This window comes from Solanum pennellii, chromosome 11 (genome assembly GCF_001406875.1).
Source record: "Solanum pennellii chromosome 11, SPENNV200".
In the NCBI taxonomy this organism is placed as follows: domain Eukaryota; kingdom Viridiplantae; phylum Streptophyta; class Magnoliopsida; order Solanales; family Solanaceae; genus Solanum; species Solanum pennellii.
The window spans coordinates 2,417,784-2,438,863 of NC_028647.1; the positions used below are offsets into that span (position 1 = coordinate 2,417,784).

The 21,080-nt window shown below is 29.6% G+C and overlaps 3 protein-coding genes across 5 annotated transcripts; all 3 read right to left on the minus strand.

Annotated features, from left to right (window-relative positions):
- Positions 1 to 483: 483 nt before the first annotated feature.
- LOC107004276 lies at positions 484 to 1,826 on the minus strand. Its single transcript, XM_015202508.2, has one exon. It carries the CDS (start codon positions 1,772 to 1,774, stop codon positions 752 to 754), a length of 1,023 nt encoding a protein of 340 aa, XP_015057994.1. The 5' UTR covers positions 1,775 to 1,826; the 3' UTR covers positions 484 to 751.
- A 2,290-nt stretch (positions 1,827 to 4,116) lies between these two features.
- Positions 4,117 to 6,288, minus strand: LOC107003386. The gene is made up of 2 exons (XM_015201708.2): positions 5,993 to 6,288; positions 4,117 to 5,691 (listed from the first exon to the last, which is right to left on the minus strand). Exons 1-2 carry the CDS (start codon positions 6,044 to 6,046, stop codon positions 4,882 to 4,884), a joined length of 864 nt encoding a protein of 287 aa, XP_015057194.1. The 5' UTR covers positions 6,047 to 6,288; the 3' UTR covers positions 4,117 to 4,881.
- A 9,873-nt stretch (positions 6,289 to 16,161) lies between these two features.
- LOC107003236 (SHUGOSHIN 2) lies at positions 16,162 to 20,756 on the minus strand. 3 transcript variants are annotated; one of them, XM_027912677.1, is made up of 11 exons: positions 20,600 to 20,756; positions 19,851 to 20,042; positions 19,719 to 19,756; positions 19,472 to 19,580; positions 19,337 to 19,360; positions 19,181 to 19,249; positions 18,769 to 18,810; positions 18,596 to 18,692; positions 18,465 to 18,516; positions 18,016 to 18,358; positions 16,162 to 16,632 (listed from the first exon to the last, which is right to left on the minus strand). In XM_027912677.1, the coding sequence occupies exons 2-10, from the start codon at positions 19,992 to 19,994 to the stop codon at positions 18,067 to 18,069; spliced, it is 867 nt and encodes a 288-aa protein (XP_027768478.1). In that variant the 5' UTR covers positions 19,995 to 20,042; positions 20,600 to 20,756; the 3' UTR covers positions 16,162 to 16,632; positions 18,016 to 18,066. The 3 variants fall into 3 exon arrangements, with proteins under 3 accessions (XP_027768478.1, XP_015057021.1, XP_015057022.1); XM_015201535.2 differs by having other exon boundaries at positions 19,851 to 20,050; XM_015201536.2 differs by lacking the exon at positions 18,769 to 18,810 and having other exon boundaries at positions 19,851 to 20,050.
- Positions 20,757 to 21,080: the final 324 nt, after the last annotated feature.

Sequence of the window (21,080 nt, forward strand, 5' to 3'; positions counted from 1 at the left end):
TAGATTATTAGTTTGCTATTATATACAATTTTCCCATTTTAATACTGTAATAGTTTTCAATTATTAAGTAAACATGGAATTGGAATCTAAGTTGTTTATCCCTTATTTGATAAAAATAAAATATTTCTTGTGCTTATGAATAGAAGCACATTCAATTATATATATGTTTTATTTGGTGTAATTATGTCGTTACTTTTTGATATTGTGTAACAACATAGAACAATATAATTAATCAAAATAATTTTAAAAATAGCAAAAATAATAGACATAATAAAGTTAGATAATTATAGTTTCGATTTATAGTCCTGTTTGGTATGGAGGTTGGGTCTGTATTATTTCGCTAGCAAATATATAATTAATAATGTAAGTATATATACGATTGGAGACTGTGGTTTATATATTTCGTTTGCATGTTTGTATATTTCGTTTGAGGAGATATAAATTATTTAAGCACTCTGTTTTATATTTCGTTTGTACATATGATTTTTTCATAAATCTTATATAGAGGCTAAGCATATACAAATTCTAAATTTATTGAATTATACAAACTCTATATTTATACAATTAGAAAATCGAATAACGAAATTTCAAAAATCTATAACCACAAATTAAAAATATACTCTAGATGTTTGTCATTTTCGATACTCAACCCAAAAAAATAATACTAGCTCCCCCCCACCCCACCCCCCAAAAAAAAACACGTACACACGCACATTGGGTGCATGCAAAATATGAACAAAAATAACACCATTCAAAGCGTGATAGTATTCGTCTCTGTAATCTCTGTATAATCAACCTCTTCACATTCTGTCGCCAATTTCACTAGCTGAAGAAGACTACCGGTAGCTAACATGGCTTTCGTATTCAAATCATGTAAAGCTCTTTCATACAAACACCCAATTGCTCCAATTGCACTTTCATACAATTTTTCATCTTTTTTATGACCCATTAAGCAATGTCCTAAAATCCTCAAAATTGGCTGTAAAAGCTCCCATGGCATATGAATCCTTCTTTTCATATCTGCATTATCTTCTCCTACTTGCCCCGACGACCAAATCCTGCAAAATTCGCAGAATTCAAGTTTCGATTCAACTGGAATTTGGGGGATTTTGGTGTAGTAGAGTTCCAATGCTACCCCGACGATACGACCTCGTTTCATCGATCTGACGGTTCCGTATGGTTCTAAGGTAGGGGAAATTACGGCGAGATTGAGTTCTGTAGCGGAGTTTTTAGCTGCTTTGTTTGTTTCGTGGTAAATACTGGAATGTGATAGATCTGGGATGTTGACGGTAATGGATTGGGAGTTACGATTGGAGGTTTCGTGTGCGTATAATGCGAGTAATACAGCTTCGAATCCGGCTAATGGTTTATGGAGATTGACTTTAGAGAGATAAACTCCGGCGATTATTGGTAGAAATCGGAGGACGACGAGGTGGAGTTCCGGTTCGTTTGATTGGAATGTATCGTAAAGCCATCGGCAGAGATTGTCGTCGCCGGCGCCGGAATCTGGTTGACGGAGGAGTTTAGAGATTTGTGCGGCGGTTTCGGTGTCACGGAGGAGGCAGGCTGCCGGAGTTTCGGAGGAAGATAGTGAAGGAGGGACGGAAGGGAGAATGGAAGATAATGATTGGATTGCGTCGTGAGCTTTTGTGTAGGAATCTGACCATCGGATGTGTGGTTTGCTTGCGGTGGTGGAGGAGTCTGTATCTTGGTCGCCGGCAGCCGTGGTGACGACGGAGAGAGCGGTGGCGGTGGTGGGGGTTTCGTCGGACATTGATATTGTATTGGAAGGGGAAAATGTTAATTAGAGGGAAATTGATTATTGAAGGTAATTATGGAGATTAAGGGATTTAACTTTTTGTAGTTAAAGAGAAAATTAAGGAATGAAAAGTGGATCTTAATACATTTAGTTTGTTTAGAAATTAAAAAGGAATGTAATTAGATACATCATAATAAAATTAATGTATGAAAGGAAAATATCGAAGTAAATTGACATAATGAAAAAGCGATAGTAACAATAAAATTGAAGAATATGATAATACGAGAATAATAACAAGAATATAATAAGTAGTGAACATTTAGTTATTTGCTAATCTTATGTCTCGAGTTCCACACACATTGGATCATTATGTGTTTGAATAAAAAAATTGTAAAATCGTGTCTTTCGATCTTCAACACACCTTATCTCCACCTCTCATAATATTTATTGTGATAATATATACATACTTTAAAGATAATCTTTTACTCACAGTACAAAACAAAAAAACAAATAAAAATTAAAGCTAAACATTGCAAGGAGCATTTTATATTAATTGTACTCCCGATGCTCTTATTGCTCTGCCTTCCTATACGATTTGTCTTACGTGACTCACAAATAATTTATATAATATATTTTATTTACGCATGAGATACAAAAAAGAAAAATGAGTAAATAGCTTATTCATTTTTCTGAAAAACATATTCTTATCATGAGAAACACACCAAAAATATTCAATATGTGGTGATACATGTATCTATGAAGTGTATATGAATCATTTGCATTTCTGCCCCTATTTCTTGTTGATTTTTAATTTTTGTCTCTTAAGATGAATAATATTTTTTTTGCAGTATATAAGTTTATAATTTTACATCATAATATTTCAGAAGTTATACTTTAAGTTTAATTTTACAGGTAAAAACAAAGATTAACTCATAAATTAAAGGGAAAATCATGCAATAAATGTGTATATATATGTATATGTAGTTCATATTAGATTTGAAGGTCCAAAACATAAGGAAGCCCAAGAAAAAAGAGAAGAGCAAGAATTATCCAAGCCTAAAACACTAGTACTCTACTTTGTTAAATATTTATTTAAGGTGTAACAATTATTGTAATTATACTATATATTTTGAAATTTTGAATTAAATTACTCAAATCTTCATACTAATTAATAAAGTTTTTATAGTATAATCAAAGGTAATATATTGTAAATATGTAACTGCATCTAACTTAATTAATCCTTATTATTTAAATTACAACATTACCATGTGAAGCTAAACTATTTTACGTCTTTCAAAAATATTGCACTAATAAATCTTAGTATGTAAAAAAGGAAGTCAACTTGAAATTATAATTTTAGTATGTATATGCATATATTTAAGAATTTTTATGATTGAAAATTATATTTCGTGTGTGATGTAGTACACCTATTGGGTTATTGACACTATAAAACTAGTTTAAATTTTGACTACAAAAACTTACGTGGTGAAATATAAAGAGTAAATACAGCAATAAGTTATTTGTCATATTATATTTAACCTAATTGATCAAAATTGTATTTTTTTTAAGTATTTTTTGGCATGGTACCAAGTATGAAAATATTTTTAAGGATAATAAAATTATCTCTAGTTCTTTAGTTTATCTTAGTTTAATTTGAATTGTTCTTAAATAATTTGTTATGCAATAAATAATTATTACGAAATATGTATAATGTATTTATCAAATTGGTACAGAGTTGATATTCTTCTACTTTGGCCCAAAATACGAACAAAAAAAAGATAAAACACAAAAAGAACTTTACCAATCACCAGTAAAATTAAAGATTGTCATGTGCTAAGCATAAGAATGAATAGCTTCAATGAAAGCAACATCCAAATTTTACATTGATTTTCATTAGTTTAAATTGAACATGATCTTTATGTAACAATCACGATAATTAAAAATTTCAAGGTTTTGTTACCATATTCACAAACTAGTTCAACTAACTGTCCTTTTGGTCCATCCAACAAAATTATTTGTTACTTTCCCTCCAAAATGAATGGAAAAAAAGAGGGAAATTTAAATAAATATTTCTTATATTTTTACCTAGGATTCTTTTAATTTGCCAATGAGATAAAAGTAGTTCAATTTCTTTTTTATTATATTTGTATGAAAGTGAAAGTAAAGTAACTTCAACTATAGATGTCATTTTAATGGCAGACATAAACCATGTATGGTAGGTACACCTTATAGAAAAGTAGAATCATTAGGAATCTTTTTAATTAAATCACTTGTTGTTTCTTTAAGTTATAATATTGTATAACATAATAATAATCCAAAAGAACTTGGAAAATTAATGAACATGACATAAAAAAGCAAAAAAGGAAAACAAAGCCTTCATTAAACTAAATCATCTTCTCAATGATGACAAACAAGTCTACAACATCATAATCTCTCAAGATACACCTTGCATAATATTTTTATGCAAAATTAGACCAAGAGAAAAAAGATAGCAAAGTATACATATAGTAAAAAAAAAATAATTAAAAATCCCCAATTACTCATATTACATGGGGAAATAATTAAAATAAAAGATCAAACTCCTCTCTCCATCCAAATCAAAGGGCTTAAAAAACAAAGCACCAAGTCATGATCAAGAATACAACACTTTCATAGTGAGACATTGATCTTGAAAAAAAACCCCAAATATGTAACTAAGTAAAAGGCCATTCATAATTAGACCTTTTGTCAAAATCCTCTAAATCTTGGTTAGCTAATAATTAAGAGGATTGCTTAGTTTCTAAGGCAAACCAACTAATTTTACAAAGATCCTAATTGGGTGGTGCATATGATATCCATCCATTTTCATGCTTAGTAATTTTTACCTCCTTTTTTCATATGAAAAGGATGGATAACACATATGTTGCTATCTAAACTTAATCAAACCAGTAGCGAGATGGATGAAATTCCTCCACCTTCAGGTAACTTAACTCCTGATGGGAGCACTTGCTTTTCCCTGTAACGGGTCCTACACAGCTCGAATCCAAATTAGTCGAGCCAGTAAATTTCACAAGGGAGAAAAAAGAAATACTACACTAGTTAAAAGTGAGCTAATTATAAAGGTGGGAAAAGAAGGAAAACCACTACATGTTGGTCAATGGTGATTGGTGAACAACTTTTTGATACTTTGAAGTAGTATCAATGCCTTCAACAATGTTAAAACCAGCCCCAACAACATCCCTTTTTTGACCAAAACATGTTGTAGCACCGGGGGAGATTCCCCCGGTGCTACTACTCAGGGCAGAGTCCTGATGTAGCAAACGCGGAGTAGGGGAGGCAATAGTGACCGGAGGAATGTCAATTGAATTGAGTTGTGGTGGTGGATGTTGCCATTGAGGTAGTGGTCCTGCTAGTAAAAGTGTTTGAAGTAATGGCCCTGCTTCCATCACAGCTTGCAAGAATTTCCCCTTCTCTGGCAATGGCTTCTTGATTACAACATTTTCAATTAAATCTTGGACTAATAATGGTGGTGAAACAACATTGTTTTCATCACAATCTGAGGAATTAGAAAGTACACAAATGTTGTTGTTGTGGTTAGAGTCAACTACCCCTTTTAAAATGTGGTCATGTTCTTGATTGTCATGACTAATTGTTGTGCCACTAGAAATAGGTGCACTTTCTATAACAACATTATTTTGGTTATGTTTTTGAAATTGAAATTGTACGTGTACTTGTTGTTGTTGGAGCAATTGTTGTTGTAGTATAATTTTCTCCATTCCAATCCTTTGACATTTGCCTTGTGCTTCATCTCTTTCTTTCATAACTCTAGTCAATAGATCCTTAAGTTGCAAAATCTCCTCATCTTTTCTTGCAAGTTCCTCATGAGCTGAAATCACAGTATTCTCCAATTCCAATGTTGTGTACACCAATGAATGCTTCAATTCTTCTATCCCCTATCAAATATCCCAAATCCACATTACTTACACAAAAAAAAAAGTCGAGCATTTTAAGCTATATTGCTCAAAACTCTTCAAAAATAGTCACAGATGCATGTCAGATCCTTCAAAAACAGTACAATAAAGTACATTATTTTGGAGGATTATATTCAAAACTGATGTGACATTGATTTTGGAGAGTCTGAGCAACATATGACTTTTAATAAACAATGAACATTAGTTACTGACAAAAAAAATCAAGAAACTAAGTATGTTAGTTAAAAGAATCAAGAAACAAGGAAGTTAGTTAAAAATTTACCTCTTCTAGGTAGTAGTTATAAGGCCAACTAAGAGGGCTACATTGATCTTCCATTTTTTTTCTCTCTCTCTCTTTCTTGTAAATGTGTTTGGCTATTGAAAGAGGTTAAAACAAAAGAGGATACATAAAAAAAGAAGTTGAGGGTTTTTGAGACTTATATAAACTAAAGTTTAGTTTGCTTTTTTATAATGCTATCATAGTAATAGTAGTACTATTCTTACTTTATCTTTATTATTATCTCACTATAAGAGAGGCAAAATGTTTGTGGAGAAAAAACACAAAAGGCCAAAAAAGAAAAAGAGAAGGGAAAAAGGGGTTATAGTGGATATAAATCACAAATATAATCTTGCTACTTATACTTGTTACTATAAGATTCTTAGTACACAAGAGGGACATTTTTCTATTTTTATTTTTTTAAACTGTTTTTAAAAGTAAAGAGGGAATGTGAACTAAAGAATCCAATTTGGGGACTAATGGGGGCTACAATGAATCTCCTTCCTATGAAAAAAAAAAACACACACACACATGAGTGAACACATTAATTAAAAGCAGTATCACATTTTTGACAAAAAATATTTTTGTCTATCTTATGGGGTTTCAAAAGTTTATTATTTTTTGCATAGTCTTGATTAAGAAAAAAATTGGTAATTTAGTGTTTTTAGTATATATTTTTATCAAATGATAAATCATTAATTTAGAGACTTTGACTTGTCTGTAAAAAAATTTCGACAAAAATATATTGAATACATTATCGATAAATTTCAATTTCGATGAATTTGAATGTGGAAATTTATTCATATATACTAGTGAAAATCTTCTTAATTTTATTTTTTGCTTTTTAGTGAATTTTTGGAACGTGTGAAATATAATTCTATTTTACATTTGATATGAATAGTTTTTTTGAGAGGAGTGATTAATTAATTAAATATACATGTCAACTTAAAACATGGCAAGATCATCTAGAATAATACCTCATTCACAAGATTAAGATTACACCATTTGCACAATCAAGTTTGTTCAATTACAATATAGATTAAGAATTTGTAATTAATACATTTAATTATTATATATTTAAAATTCAAGCAAAAAAGTTCCATAATAATTAAAGAAATATATATAGGATTTAGCTTGCAAATCTTGAATTAAAGATTTGTTTTGGACTCTTATACCAAACAAGTGGAATAATAATATATAATGGGTCCAAGCTAGTCTGAAAATGTTGATTTATCCACAAATACATTTTTTTCCTTAGGTTCACACATTTGTAAGAATTTAAAGGGTTGATAAATTAGGACTATAGGACTTGTGCATGTGGACAGTGGACTTAGACAAAATAAGTAAATAAATAAATAAAATGAAAATAATTCCTTTATTATGAGTATGTGTATCATATTTTTTTTAATCACCGGCTTATCTAGATTATTAATTTGTAAATATTTCAATTAATTTAATAAAATATATATTATCTTTTATTAATATAGGTACCGAATAATCGTTAAACATGCTGGTGACATGAAACCCTAATAATTCTCAATGCACTTTATTTTGATCATATATTATTACATTAAATCATTTTTAAATGCTCGATCGAATTATGTATACCTACGATAATAGGATGGACTACGGAGCCTTCTCTTTAGCTACAAGTTCGATAAAATTTAATAATTTTAATTTAAATCTTATAATTACAACGTATTATCATAAATATAAGGATATATAATTCAAAATTTATAAATTAAAAATTCTAATTCGAAGATAAATATTGAAAGTTGTGGAATATTTAATGTAATAAACTATTTGGTCAAAATAAAAGATAAAGGTAAGTAATGATGGGAATGACACACACATTCCATCTAAGATTTTTTATTTTTATTTTTTTGCTTTGATAGTATATGCTTATTGTTAACCTTTTTGACTCTAATAAAGATACAATTGTATGGACTAGGAATCATAGGTTATATCTAATTAATTCTGAATTATTTTTTTCACTTTCTTTTTTTTTGCCGCATTGTGAAAGCGACCTCGTATTCTCTTTTTTTCATTGTAAGCCAAAAATTCTTAAAAGGTGGTGCCTTGCATTTGTGTTTAAATTTTTAGAAATTAATTTGAGTTTAAATTGAATCTGATAATCGATAGAAAATAATTAATTTATCCCACAAAAATAAAGAGTAAAGTTTATATATATCCTATCATCTCTAAATTATATGTATAATTGTGTATATGTGTATTATTTTTGGTGAAAAAGTTATCTTAAGATTGCCTCATAAACACACTATTTGTAATGTTATACTTTTTTGTTGAAAGATTTCACTTACTTAATAACATTATGAACAATTTAACTTAATCTTAATTTCATCAAGTAATTAAAAATTGATTTCTTTTTGACTATGTCTCTCTTTAAAATTCCGTTAGAGTTCAAGGGCAAAACGAGACTTTTTACTAATGATATAAGTTATACTAAACTAAAATTTTAATCAAAGGTGAAGCTGTTCAATTTTCAATTAATACTATGACAAGTTCGAATCTTTATAATAAAACCTTTTATATAACTAAATTTCTCTTATATATAGATTATTTAAATTGATATAAATACTCGATACGAGCAAATTTTTCGAGATTTTGGAGGGAAGATATAATTTTTATAGGGAGAAGGGATTAATGGTAGGGACAACATGAAAACCTTTTAGAGAACAAAGTAGGTATTTTTGGAGAAAAATAAATAAATAACGGCTTCTATTTTGACTCAATTTCTTCACAATTTGTTTTTATTTTTCTCTTGGGTTCTGTTCCACCACGCGTTGGCGTGTGGGTCCATTTTGGGGGACCCATCATGTGTATTCTTATTGGCTCATCTTATCTAAAATGTTGAGTGGGCCCATGTGTTCATTTTTTAAAAAAATAATAAAATATTTCGGAGAACAAAAATGATAGAAGTGAGGTATGCTTATCATCCGAGCAACTCTCTCTCGTCGAGATATAAAAAGGAGGTTAGAGAAACAAGTCCTTACCAATAAGTAAAAGTTCAGATAGTTAACCAATTTAAATTTTCCGATCCCAATGTTCTACATTTATCTGTTTTAAGATTTTCTAATTATTATTTTTTTTGAGAAAGGATAAAAAACGCCTTAAGATATTGAAAATGACTTTAGTTTGTCCTCTTTCCTCTTATAAGATGTTAATTTTTAAGTTAAAAAATATTCTTCCATCCAACTATTAGGTCATAATTATCTTTTGCGATTAAGGATAACTCACATTAAAAGGATAAAATATATTTAACCGTAAAGAAAAATTGGAGCCAATAATTAAAAAGAGAGACATTTTAACATGAACGATGTTAATGGTAATTTTAATGGATGGAAAGAGGTTATATTTTTACTATTTTTTATACGTTAGCTATATTTAATTTTTTTGTTTTTTTAATTGAAAGACCTTAATAGATTTTTTTAATTATTTGATGTTCGATATTCTCATTAATCAAAACATCTGATGAAAAATGAAGAAGTGTTTATCACTTTACCGTAACCTTTATTGATATAGTATTAGTAATCTTCCTTGCCAAACCTGAAAAAGATTGAAGTAAACATAGGAGATTTTAGGAAAAGGAGAAGTGGAATTTTAGAGATAATAGTCGAAAAAATAAAGTTTATTTTATTAGATTCTAATTTTAGAAAAGGGAATATGCACAAAATCTTTTTAATAGTTTATGTCCGTTATATTAAATTGTTAAAATCATCTTTACAATACTTTAAATATTGTAATCAATACGATTTTAATGTCTTTATGCACCTTTGAATATTTATTTTAACATTTTCTCTTACATTTAATTACCATGTAATTTTCTTTATGCACCTTTAAATATTTATTTAACATTTTTCTTACATTTAATTACCATGTAATTTTATAATTTTCTATTTCTTAAAATTCATTAATGGTGAGAACTATTTCTTCAAAATAAAAAATGTTATGGTTCTTTTTTTTTTAAAAAAAAAAATTAAACTATATACTAATTCAATATTGCACGTATTATATGCCCCTCGTGTGGAAAAAGACATTAATACATTATGAAAATAATAAAGACATTAGGCCCTGAGATTTATGACTTCCAGCTGGATTATTTATTCAACTAAACCAATTTTTTGTGTAAAATATTTAAGTATACAATAACTTGATTATAAAAGAAAATATGTATTTTCATAATATGATAATAAGTGAAAAGGATTTTATGCAACCAGATTAAGAATAAAGTGTAATTATTATTATTATTATTATTATTACGTGAAATATGTTGCTCATTAAGTTGTTTGGATTGATAAATTTTAAGTATTTATTTATATATTATTTGAACAAAATAAAAAAATATTTTTAAACGCTTATTTTTAAGTCAAAAAGATAAAAATGAGCCAAAATTCTTAATATATGACTTTTGGCTTAAAAGTAAAAAATTATACGTCCATCCACACAAATTTTTAAACTACACGACGACTTGGAAAAAATAAGCGGCAGAGGCATGGAGCTATCATATTATGTGCGAATTTTAATGAATTTAATAGAATGTTATAAATTCGATATCAATAAATTTCAAATTTTTGCTTTAGCTTTTAAATAAAATACTTGCACATTTGGTACAAATAACAAGTTGGTCCTTTAGGTTTAAATTTTGCACTTAAACATACATTTTTTGCAATTTTGATCCTTTAATTTTATCTAATATTAATCCTTGTGATCTTTGTCAAATATATAAAACAAAACTCTGATGGTTAAATTAACGAGAATTATATATTAAAAAAAAATAACAATATAAAAAAATATCATCAAATCCAAAAAGCTAGACAAAATACCAAATCTAGACAACAACAACAAAAAAATAGCACAAAATACAAAAACTACACAATCCTCCAAATTTGAGTAACCGACAAATCTTTTTTGTATCTCCATAATTTTTGTTAGATTTTGACAAATTAGAGTTCCATTAATTTATATTTTCTGTCCGTTAATATTTATATTAAATTAATAAATATAAAAAATAATAATATATATATATATACTTATCATTCGAAGTATGATTAAATAAGATATACTTTCATTTTACTGTTTAATGATTAATATTAAATTATTTATTTCGATATAAACTCCTTCCAATTAAACAAAAAAGAATAGTCCTTCTAGAATTCTTTTTTCGTCCATTAAAAAAGCCATTTAATATTAATCAAAAATAATTTGACAAGATTAAAGTATCTCTTTCCTAAATTGTAATTAGTGACTCGAGGTGTTAAAATAGTATATATATATATTATTAAGGAGGAAACGATAATCTGAATAGAAGAAATATTATTTTAAAAAGATCTTACGTATAAAAATGAAAATTTATCGATTCTCTGAGACATAAGACTAAAAATGATTGTGTAAGAGATCACAAAATCAGTTGACCTTTAGGGAGGAAATGATCACTTAAAGTTCAGCTTATCTATAAATGGCATGCAATTTTCAATGAAATAATAAGTAATTTTGGAGTGTCTTGAAAGTCAAATTCCACTCATTTTCTCATGAATCTACAGAAGTCAATTAAATAAAATGCACCCAGAAAAAAAAAAAAAAAAAAACACATGAAGGTGAAGTTGCACACTAAGCCAACATGATTTTTACAGTTTTTCTTTTTCCTTCATAAAATTGTATCACAATTATACAACATTATCTCTCACGCACAATAATTGATATTATGCATTAACCCCTCACACGTGTCGACTTCCTACTGGCTTATACCTTCTTCTTATCACTCATCAATGTCACGGGATTCGTGGATTCGTATGAACTCAATAATTTTACTCATGTTAGGTGTATATAATAAGAGATTTGTTACTGCCTTTGTCTCAAATTATATATAAAATTAAATATCTCAAATTATTTATCGTTTTAGTTGTTCAAGATAAAATTAATTTTTTTTTGCATTTTCTCTTAACAGTTAAAGTTCTTGAAGACTACAAACACATCAATTCTGAGTAACGTTAGCCTGCATTTTCTTATTTTTTTCTAATTTTGACTTCGTGACATATGCCTACACGATCGAGAAAAGAGATTTGAGATTAAGCACAGATGAAATAGGCTATCTAAAAGCTACAACAAATAAAATTCTTTATTCCATTTCCTTTTCTTACTGATCGAGTGTAACTTATGTGATCGATTATGATGAAAGATCCCACTAAGATCTCGGCACAAGAGGAAAGGATCAACTTCAATCGTGATGTTATGATTATTGAAATTAAATACGAATGAAGGGTAAAATTATATAGTTAATCCTCCTTCTAACGATTAATGTTTTTCCACGGATCGTGAAAAAAAATCATGACAAATAATTTGAAATGACGACTTGGCGAGAATAAAATATTTACAATTTTTTTTAATTAAAAATTCAATTATTGTGTATATTAATTTGTGATCGTTGTAAACCACAAATTATATATGTCTTGAATTTGCCTTTGTTTCTCATAATGAATATTTACAAAACATGAGACAAAATCCTAAAAAATTCAATTAATGTAATGGAGGGAAAATGATGTAGTACTTAAACCTAATCATATAATTAACAATTTTTTTGCCTTCCACTAACCATATAACTAACTCCACTTGATATAAATTAGTATTATTTTTAAAATCCTTTTTCTTCATAGTAGAATAAATTTAAATTTAAATTTAAAATAAATAAATGGATATATAATTGATGGGATAAAAACTAGTGGGTGAGACAAAATAATTACAAATATATGATGTTAAAATTGTAAGTCTCATATTTATGAGAACTAATCCATTAACACAAAGTGTGACAACCTTAAAAAAATAATACTTCGATGGCCTTTTCTAACCACTAACGGCCATTTCAGTTGAGTCATAATGAATACTAGTTTTTTGATTTTTCATACTATGTTAGGTTTTTTTTGTTCGTTGGTATCTTTTATAAAATTTGATTAGTTTAAATTCACGTCAAATAATTTTATTATTAGAATAAATCACTCCTTATTAAAGGTGTTTCTTTCATACTTATGATATGATTTGAATCAAAACCTCGTATTAAAATAGAAGGAATACTTATTATTTTATTATAATCGTTGATGATGGATCATTATAATATGTCTCTCCTTATTCTCTTTTTTATTAATTTCATGAAATTATTTTATTGTCATATAATGAAATTTTGTTAGAAATCAAGTTCGGAACAATTAAGAAATATATATATATATATATATATATATATATATATATATATATTACAGTGGATAAAATTCAGTAACTTTATTACTATAATGTGTAAAAAGAAATACGTTTTAGTGTAAAAAAAATATAATTTTGTCATATTACTTATTGTTATTGCGGGTACATAATTTTAGCGACTTTCTTTTTATACTAGTAAATAAAAAAATAACAATTTAGAAAATTACTATGGTTCAAAAATGTATTACAAAAATATTGTGTTATTTGAGGTTCCAACTTGAAACTCCTTCATTCAAATAGACCTCCATTATTACTACGTCAAAGACATAACTTTTATTAAGAGTGTCCAACTTTAAATATATATCCTTTAAATGTAAAATTTGACATATATATACAACATAATTTTCTGAAAAAGAGAGTCCAGTTGGACACACTGGGATGGCTATAGCTATGCCCCTGGGTGCACTAATAATTATATACTAATTTTTGTCAGTTTCTCAAAATAGAAATACATATATACTCGTGATTTTTTTCAAAATTAACAGGTGCACTGATAAATGTAGGTCCGCCTCTGTTGGTGTATGGAATACACAAAGATATTTCATGTAATTAATTATCCCATGTTTTAGATCATTCAAAACTACTTCATATCCACAATCAAAATGTAGATTAAAATAACTCATGTTTTATTTTAAAATTATTATATTTATTCCACCAATCAAACGATGATTCATATACTTTTAAATGTCAATTCTTGATAAGACACCACTTGACTCACTAATGTTCATTTTCTCGTTTTAATGGCGGGAAACTTAATTAAACTACAACTTTTCCACCATTTTGAATTTTAGTTGAAATATATGAATTTCCAAAAAATTGCAATAAAATACCTCAAGTTAAGATTGCTTGCATTGATCACAATTATGTATAAAAGTGAATTTAAGATCTAAAGTCGATAAATTCGAATATAATGTATGTATACATTCATATTTTAACCTTTTGGCATATATAGTTTGAGTTGAAATTATTAATAGAAACTTATGGGATCAAATTTTGAATATAAATTCATTAAATAAGTTATTATTAGATATTAATTAAGATCTCTTAGTCCGTAATTACTCATAAATTATAAATTTTGAATTTAATTTTGTTAAATCTTATCGTATTTCAACAGATGTCATTGGTCCAAAATCAACTACGATTCAATTTTTTTTTTTGGTCGTAATATCCATAGTGATATCCAGTCTATTTTCACGTTACTATAAATTAACAAATCCATGCACCGTTTTTTGGATAAGACTTTTTTTTATATCATAAAGATTTTATTTTCATTATTTTATTCAACAAATGGGAAGAAAATAAAAAAGTCATCCTTTCACTAATTATATTTTTTAATATAAGTTCGTGCAAAAACACGGTTTTAGTGAACTGTATAAGAAAATGATGGATGATAAAGTGAAATTAAAAAGAAATAAAAGTCTTTTTCTTCCTTTTTCAACTTCACATTTGTGAGTTGCATGTGAAATTTTTGTTATTTTCCTATAATACTAGAAGTTCTTTTTTTTTCTTCCTATTTTTTGCGTGTCAATTTTGTCTTGTGATTTACAACAAAGGAAATATTATATTTAATGTAATCTCATAAATCGTATCTTGAAAGGATACAATGTATGCAGATTTTATTCTTATCTTATAAATACCTTAGTCATAATTTTTATAAAAAAGGTTCGAAAAATAAAAATAGATGAATTTTGAATCGGCTAAATCTTGTGTTAGGAGATTCGAAATCTATATATGTACATAAAAAAAATTACTCTATATTATAGTGTAATTTCTTGATGAGAGGTTCGGATGAACACTTTCTCGTTCCTACTTATAAAGATGAGAAATTATTTTCGAAAAATCCTCGTGAAATAAGTTTTGTCTTGTGATTTGTGATATTTTAGAACTTTTCGAAGGTTCTATATCACCGTTTTAAATAGTACTCCCATTATTGGCAATAAATCATAATTAGTGGTCTTTATCTGTCCCTGAACTTCTAATTAATTTTTTAAATTGTTTCAATTTGTCGCTATCAACTAACGTAGATGAAAGATTAGTGATATTTTATTAAATCAAAATTGGAACATAAAAGAGTTTGAATTATGTATATCATTTCATCTAAGAACTTAAACTATATTAGAAAGCAAAGTACTTTTAATATATTCACTTATGAATAATGGTGAAACTCAAATGTACGATAAATATAAAGAACACTTACCTCCTCGGATAACATGTTGAATATTATGAATTTTTTATCTAAACATTTAAATTGTCAAAGAAAGAATATTTATTTATTTATTTAAGTCAGCTAGAGGAAGAATTATACACCTAAGGATTTTGAAAATGAAATGAAAAAGAATTGGTTTGCTTTATTTTTGTGTGATACAAACTCATCTCGATTCGTTTATTTATGTTTTTTTAAAAATTTTTAAATAAGACTTGAAGATTTGTGTGTGGTTAGTCAAGCATAACACTCGTCACACACAGACAACAGTCTGATACACAATGCATTCAGCGTTTAAAAATTTCAAAAAAGGGTCACATCCTTGTAAAGGGTGTAATTTAAGCAGCAAAACACTCACCGCACAAAAAATGACAATTCAGTACACAACGTATCCCATGTTCGGAGTTCAGAAAAGGGTTGCATCCTCGTTCTGAGAGGGTGTAATGTAAACATCTTACTTTGATGCAAACATTAATGACTGATCCCACAACTCGAACATGTATTCTATAGCATCATAACATTCACCGCATCGCGTTCACAAGGTTCAAAAGGAGGTTGCATCCTCATTCTAAAAAGGTGCATTGTAAGCATCTTATGATGCAAACATTAGTGGCTCATTCCACAACTAGAACTTGTTATAGCATCACAATGCTCACCACATAAAAAGAGGATAGTCTAATGCACGATACATCCTGCATTCACATAGTTAAGAAAAGAGTCTCATTGCGAAAGGGTTGGGTGTAACATAAGCATCATAGTCTGAAGCAAAAAATTTATCCAAAGACCATTTTCAGAAAATAGTCGATACACCACTTGCACAACTAAAACGAAAAACTGCACAATAACCTAAGTTTACCTAAACATAGTCAGATGATTTTACTATGATTTGTGTTCACCCAACTTCTTATCAAAGAGGGAGACTGTTCAAAGCGGTACCTTTCTAGTTTTTCGAAAAACTACATAACATATCACTAATTGCTTATATCCGTCGGTCCTGATAGTGAAGCTAGCTCCTTTCAGAAGTGCAAACACAATCCTTAGGTTGCGATGTAAGCTTACCAAAGAATTCTGAGCAAAGGTGAAAGTAACAACTAACCATGTCCTCCTTGACAAAGAGGTAAACTCCCATCATGCCAATGGATTCAGACTGAATGTACCCGAGATATCTGGGATTCTGTGTCAATACAATGAGTGAATTTCAGAATGGCTACAGCAAAAAATCAATCAGATGCATATATTGGCAACAATGTAACTGCATTATACAAACACAACATGCTTGTTGAACTAAGAGCCTTTCATGTTGGACGAATCAGGGTTTATAACCTTTTTCAACTTGCAATATATAGAAACAGATTCTAAGGAAATCATTAACATGTTGCAGCAAGGAAACAATTGCTACTCTCAATTGATAACAGCAGGTACTTGATGCATAAACTGCGGCAGCATTCACCATGCACGCATTCAGAGAATGCAAATGGAGTGGCCGATAGCTTTGCGAAGCATGGAGCAAGAATGAATATTAATGAAAACTCGATGCTATATCATGTGCGACCTTTTTTTTGTTGTTTCTACTTTTATCGATGACTACATGGGGTCTGGATACTTCAGAAAGGTGAAAACTATGAAATGTCATTTAATAAGTGTTAATTTAAGTATCTATTTTCATCACATACAAAAAAAAAAGGTGATAAGATTTATCATTTTCATGGTAGTTTCAAGTCAAATAAACTATTTTTACAAGGCAAATGCATTGAAGTTTAGAAAAAACAGGATGATAGAACATAGAAATTACATAAAACAATATATCTTCATAGTGATACGATTATAGTCCAGAATATGCAAAACAACAGTTCAGTGGTAAAAATAATGAAATTCGAAATCAAAAGCCGAAACCTGTAACATGAATTGGAATAAGGAAGAACATATTTGTAATAACTTTTCTTAAATTCTTCTTGTCAAGGTATCATTACACTTAATCATTCATATAATATATATCTGCTTGATTTTTATTTGCATTTACATCTGCAAACTCATCCCCCCGCCAAGCATGCATCTACAGTTCATACACGTAGGTTATCATCAATGATTAAATCTACCTGAATTCTAAGTAAATATAGCAGACATGGTCAACACAACTCTATGCATTTACTTCAACAAAATTATCACCTATTACCAAAGAAACTGCCAACTTCCTTTCTATGTAGAATTCTAAATCTTCTGTACTCTACGAGCAAATAAAATGAAGAGCAAATCCCTCTATTGAACCAACATATGGAGAGTATAAATGACATTAGATTACTGTGGCAAGTACGCCGGATGCAGTCATCAGTCCAAAAGCATTAAATCATCAATCACCATAAAAGAAGCATCTAATCAAAGATTGTACAGGTAGAATTTTTTTTAAAAAAAACATTTACTCCAGAAACACACAAGCCATGAAATTTTTGGTGGATGGGGAATAAAACTTTGAAGGAGCAGAGATATAATAAGTCGTACAATTTCAACAAAAAATTACTATAAACCTAAACCTGACAAAAAGTACAACGGAGGATCTTACCATTCAACACTTGCTCCAATATCGAAAAGGTAAACATAAAGTGCAGGTTGTTCATTGCGGTCTTCGCATTTTTATATTCACAGGAATTTCCCTGTACGACTGAACTCTCTTAGCTGCCTCCCTTGATGGCCTACCCAGAGATGCTCTTCCGAAGGGTGTAGGTTCAAACCTCGAAGAAGGGTGTACGTCATCGGATGACATGCATACGGATGCCGAACCATTTTCTTGCACTGGATCACTTGTTGATGAATGCAGAGCACAATTATCTTGTACCTCAAAAGAATCTTCACTGAGTTTCAGCGCCTCAGGTTTAAACCTAGCAGACTGCCTCCTTACGCAGGATCTGTAAAGACAACAAATTTGTTAGGAAAATTCTCTTGTCAATGTTTAGAATCTGAACTTTAGATAAATCACCACTTTACTCTTCAAGTTAACATGCACAGCCTAACCTTTTATTTGCCGTCTTATCCTCACATTGAACTTGCTCAGAAGAGCCCATGCCTATGCATCATATAAAAACAATAGCTCCTAAATACTTATTGACAATAAATACCATATCACATGAAGAGGTCACACTCACTCTTTGACTGGGGTCTCTTTTTGAGATTTCTGGCTTTCTCGGCGTCTCCTTTTCTTAATGATAGATCTCCTGCCTCCTCACACTTCATGGGTTTCACCTTTGAATATTGAAGCAAAAGAGTATATTAAAACCGACTCTACGACATTATGGGATTACCAAATCGGCTAATGTACCTCATCACTCAGATCTTGGCACATATTTGTTCTCAGTTGCTCCTAATTGAACAAGAAAACTTCCTCAGACAAACAGAAAGAATTGACAGTTTTCTACAACAGTATACCCAGTGTACTCCCACAAGTGGAGTCTGGGGATAGTAGAGTGTATAGACCTTACATCTACCTTGAGAAGTAGAGAGACTGTTTCCAATAGACCCTCGGCTCATAGGAAAACATATAAAGCAGGTTGAAAAAAATAAAAGGGAAATGAAGAAATCATGGCAAAATACTAATAGAAAGCATGACACAGCATTCTGAAAAGAGAAACAATAACTACAAAAAAATAGTGTGATTAACATATTAGAGATGCCAACAACCAATATTAGACAAAGATGCAGAACTAATTTGAAGATCTCTAAACTGTACTCACTTCTGCTTCAGACTTTCTAACATTAAGTACACCTTTTATGCATCCAAGCTCATGTTGTAATGCTTTGACCTGATATCAGCCAAAAATATCATTTAGATAAGCTTATGGGGAAATCTAACATCAAAAGAATATCAGATAAAAGCATCCGATGCTTACCCTATCTTTATTTGAATTTAATTCCTGGCAGGAAACAAAAGGGAAAAAAATAGTTTTAGCACCATGAAAGGAGATCAAATGTTCAGATAACAAATGAAAACTTTGACGGGCTCAGAAATGGAAGAGATAACAAACCGCAAGCATTTTAGTGTTTGCTTGAGCAAGCAGCTGGTTTTGTTGTTGCATTTTCCGCACATTAATTCTCAGTTTCTGCATCTCTACCCCAGTTATTTCAATGATCTTGCTATAGAGAAAAAAATCAAGGAACTGGACAACAAATCGCAAGAAAAAAGGCATTACTACCATTATAAAGTACAGAACCGACCCAAAACTATTCGACAACTGGAAAAGTAAGAGTCATTCATCTGCAACTAAAGGATACTTCCTTTCGGCTAACATCTTCATCAACGCCATATTTTCCTGGATCAAAATTTCCAATAAAGCAAATTAAGCTAAACTAAAGCTAAGTCCATATATTTAACACTATAAACCACAAAACAAACACAAAGTGTACCTTCTGGATCCTTTCTAGATACTCTTTCGAAGCAGCTGGGATATGTTCTGGAGTCTTATCTTGTCTAGACAATCTCTTTCGCAATGGTAAGTTACTGATATCAGCAAGCTTTTTCCTTGGACTATTCCTCGTATTAGCTTCCATTGCTTTCCTTATTTTTGTTTCATTCACCGATTTTCCCCTTCCCTAGACCTTGATTTCTTCGCACGAAACAAATTTTCCTTTAGCTTAACAAATAAAATTCAACTAATTTTTCCATAAAAGAGAACTAAAACATCAAGTAACTAGTCCTAAACTAAGATAGAGAATGAGACACCAACAACATCTCCTACAACACGCGAAGAAATACTAAAAGGCACGTGTGAATGTCATTCATTGCGAGACTCCAGACTAAAGGCCAAATTGGCTAAACAATCAGTTAACGAATAAATACGAGCAATAGAGACCACCCAAAACCTAGCAAGGAGGTGACGAATGCAGTAGACGACAAAATTCAACTCTTTAGCAACTGACAATCTAACAACTAAGATTAAATCATTAATTATAACAAAAGACGGAATTTGTACTGAGATTCACAACATATGATAATCACTTCATAGCTTATAATCTTAACATTCTCTACATAATCTTTCAGTTCTACGCTATAGGGTTTCAGATAATCAGCAACAAAAAATCGAATACAAAATGCGCCAAAATAGGAACGCAAATTAGGGATTTAGTCAAATTGAGGAGAGGATGAGGGAACTTACAAGTCGATTTCACCGGAACCTCGCCGCCGAGGGCTGTAAACTTCACCGTCGAATGGCTGTAAACTTCGCCGCCGAAATGCAATTTGAAATTTGGGGCCGAATGTCAGTCGGACTTTGGGTCCTTATTCACGATCCATTTGGCTAACCTGTTTAAAACATATTTAATTTTTAAAATTTAACCCCGCTCCCTCTCTCCCTTACTTTCTACATACTTAAAAATACGCAATTAATAAAGGGAAAATTGTATATAATAACAAATTATTAATTCAAATTAAATATCATAAATATAGTTTGATTTAATTGTGCTTCATAGTAAATTATCGCTATTTTGCCTCTCTCCAGATGAATCTCGCTCGCTACTATTGTTCTCTCCCTCGCCTCTCTCGCTTTTATACAAATGCAGATGTATAAAATGTGTTTGTGTTTGTATAAAGCGAGATAAATTATATATATATATATATATATATATATATATATATAT

Coding starts and splice junctions, on each gene's coding strand:
- LOC107004276 (XM_015202508.2), bottom strand. CDS start 1,774: ATGTCCGACGAAACCCCCACCACCGCCACCGCTCTCTCCGTCGTCACC.
- LOC107003236 (XM_027912677.1), bottom strand. CDS start 19,994: ATGGAAGCTAATACGAGGAATAGTCCAAGGAAAAAGCTTGCTGATATC. Junction 19,581..19,718: donor AAGATGTTAGCCGAAAGGAA/GTATCCTTTAGT, acceptor TTTTCTCTATAG/CAAGATCATTGAAATAACTG. Junction 19,250..19,336: donor TAAATTCAAATAAAGATAGG/GTAAGCATCGGA, acceptor GGCTGATATCAG/GTCAAAGCATTACAACATGA.
- LOC107003386 (XM_015201708.2), bottom strand. CDS start 6,046: ATGGAAGATCAATGTAGCCCTCTTAGTTGGCCTTATAACTACTACCTA. Junction 5,692..5,992: donor ATAACTACTACCTAGAAGAG/GTAAATTTTTAA, acceptor GATATTTGATAG/GGGATAGAAGAATTGAAGCA.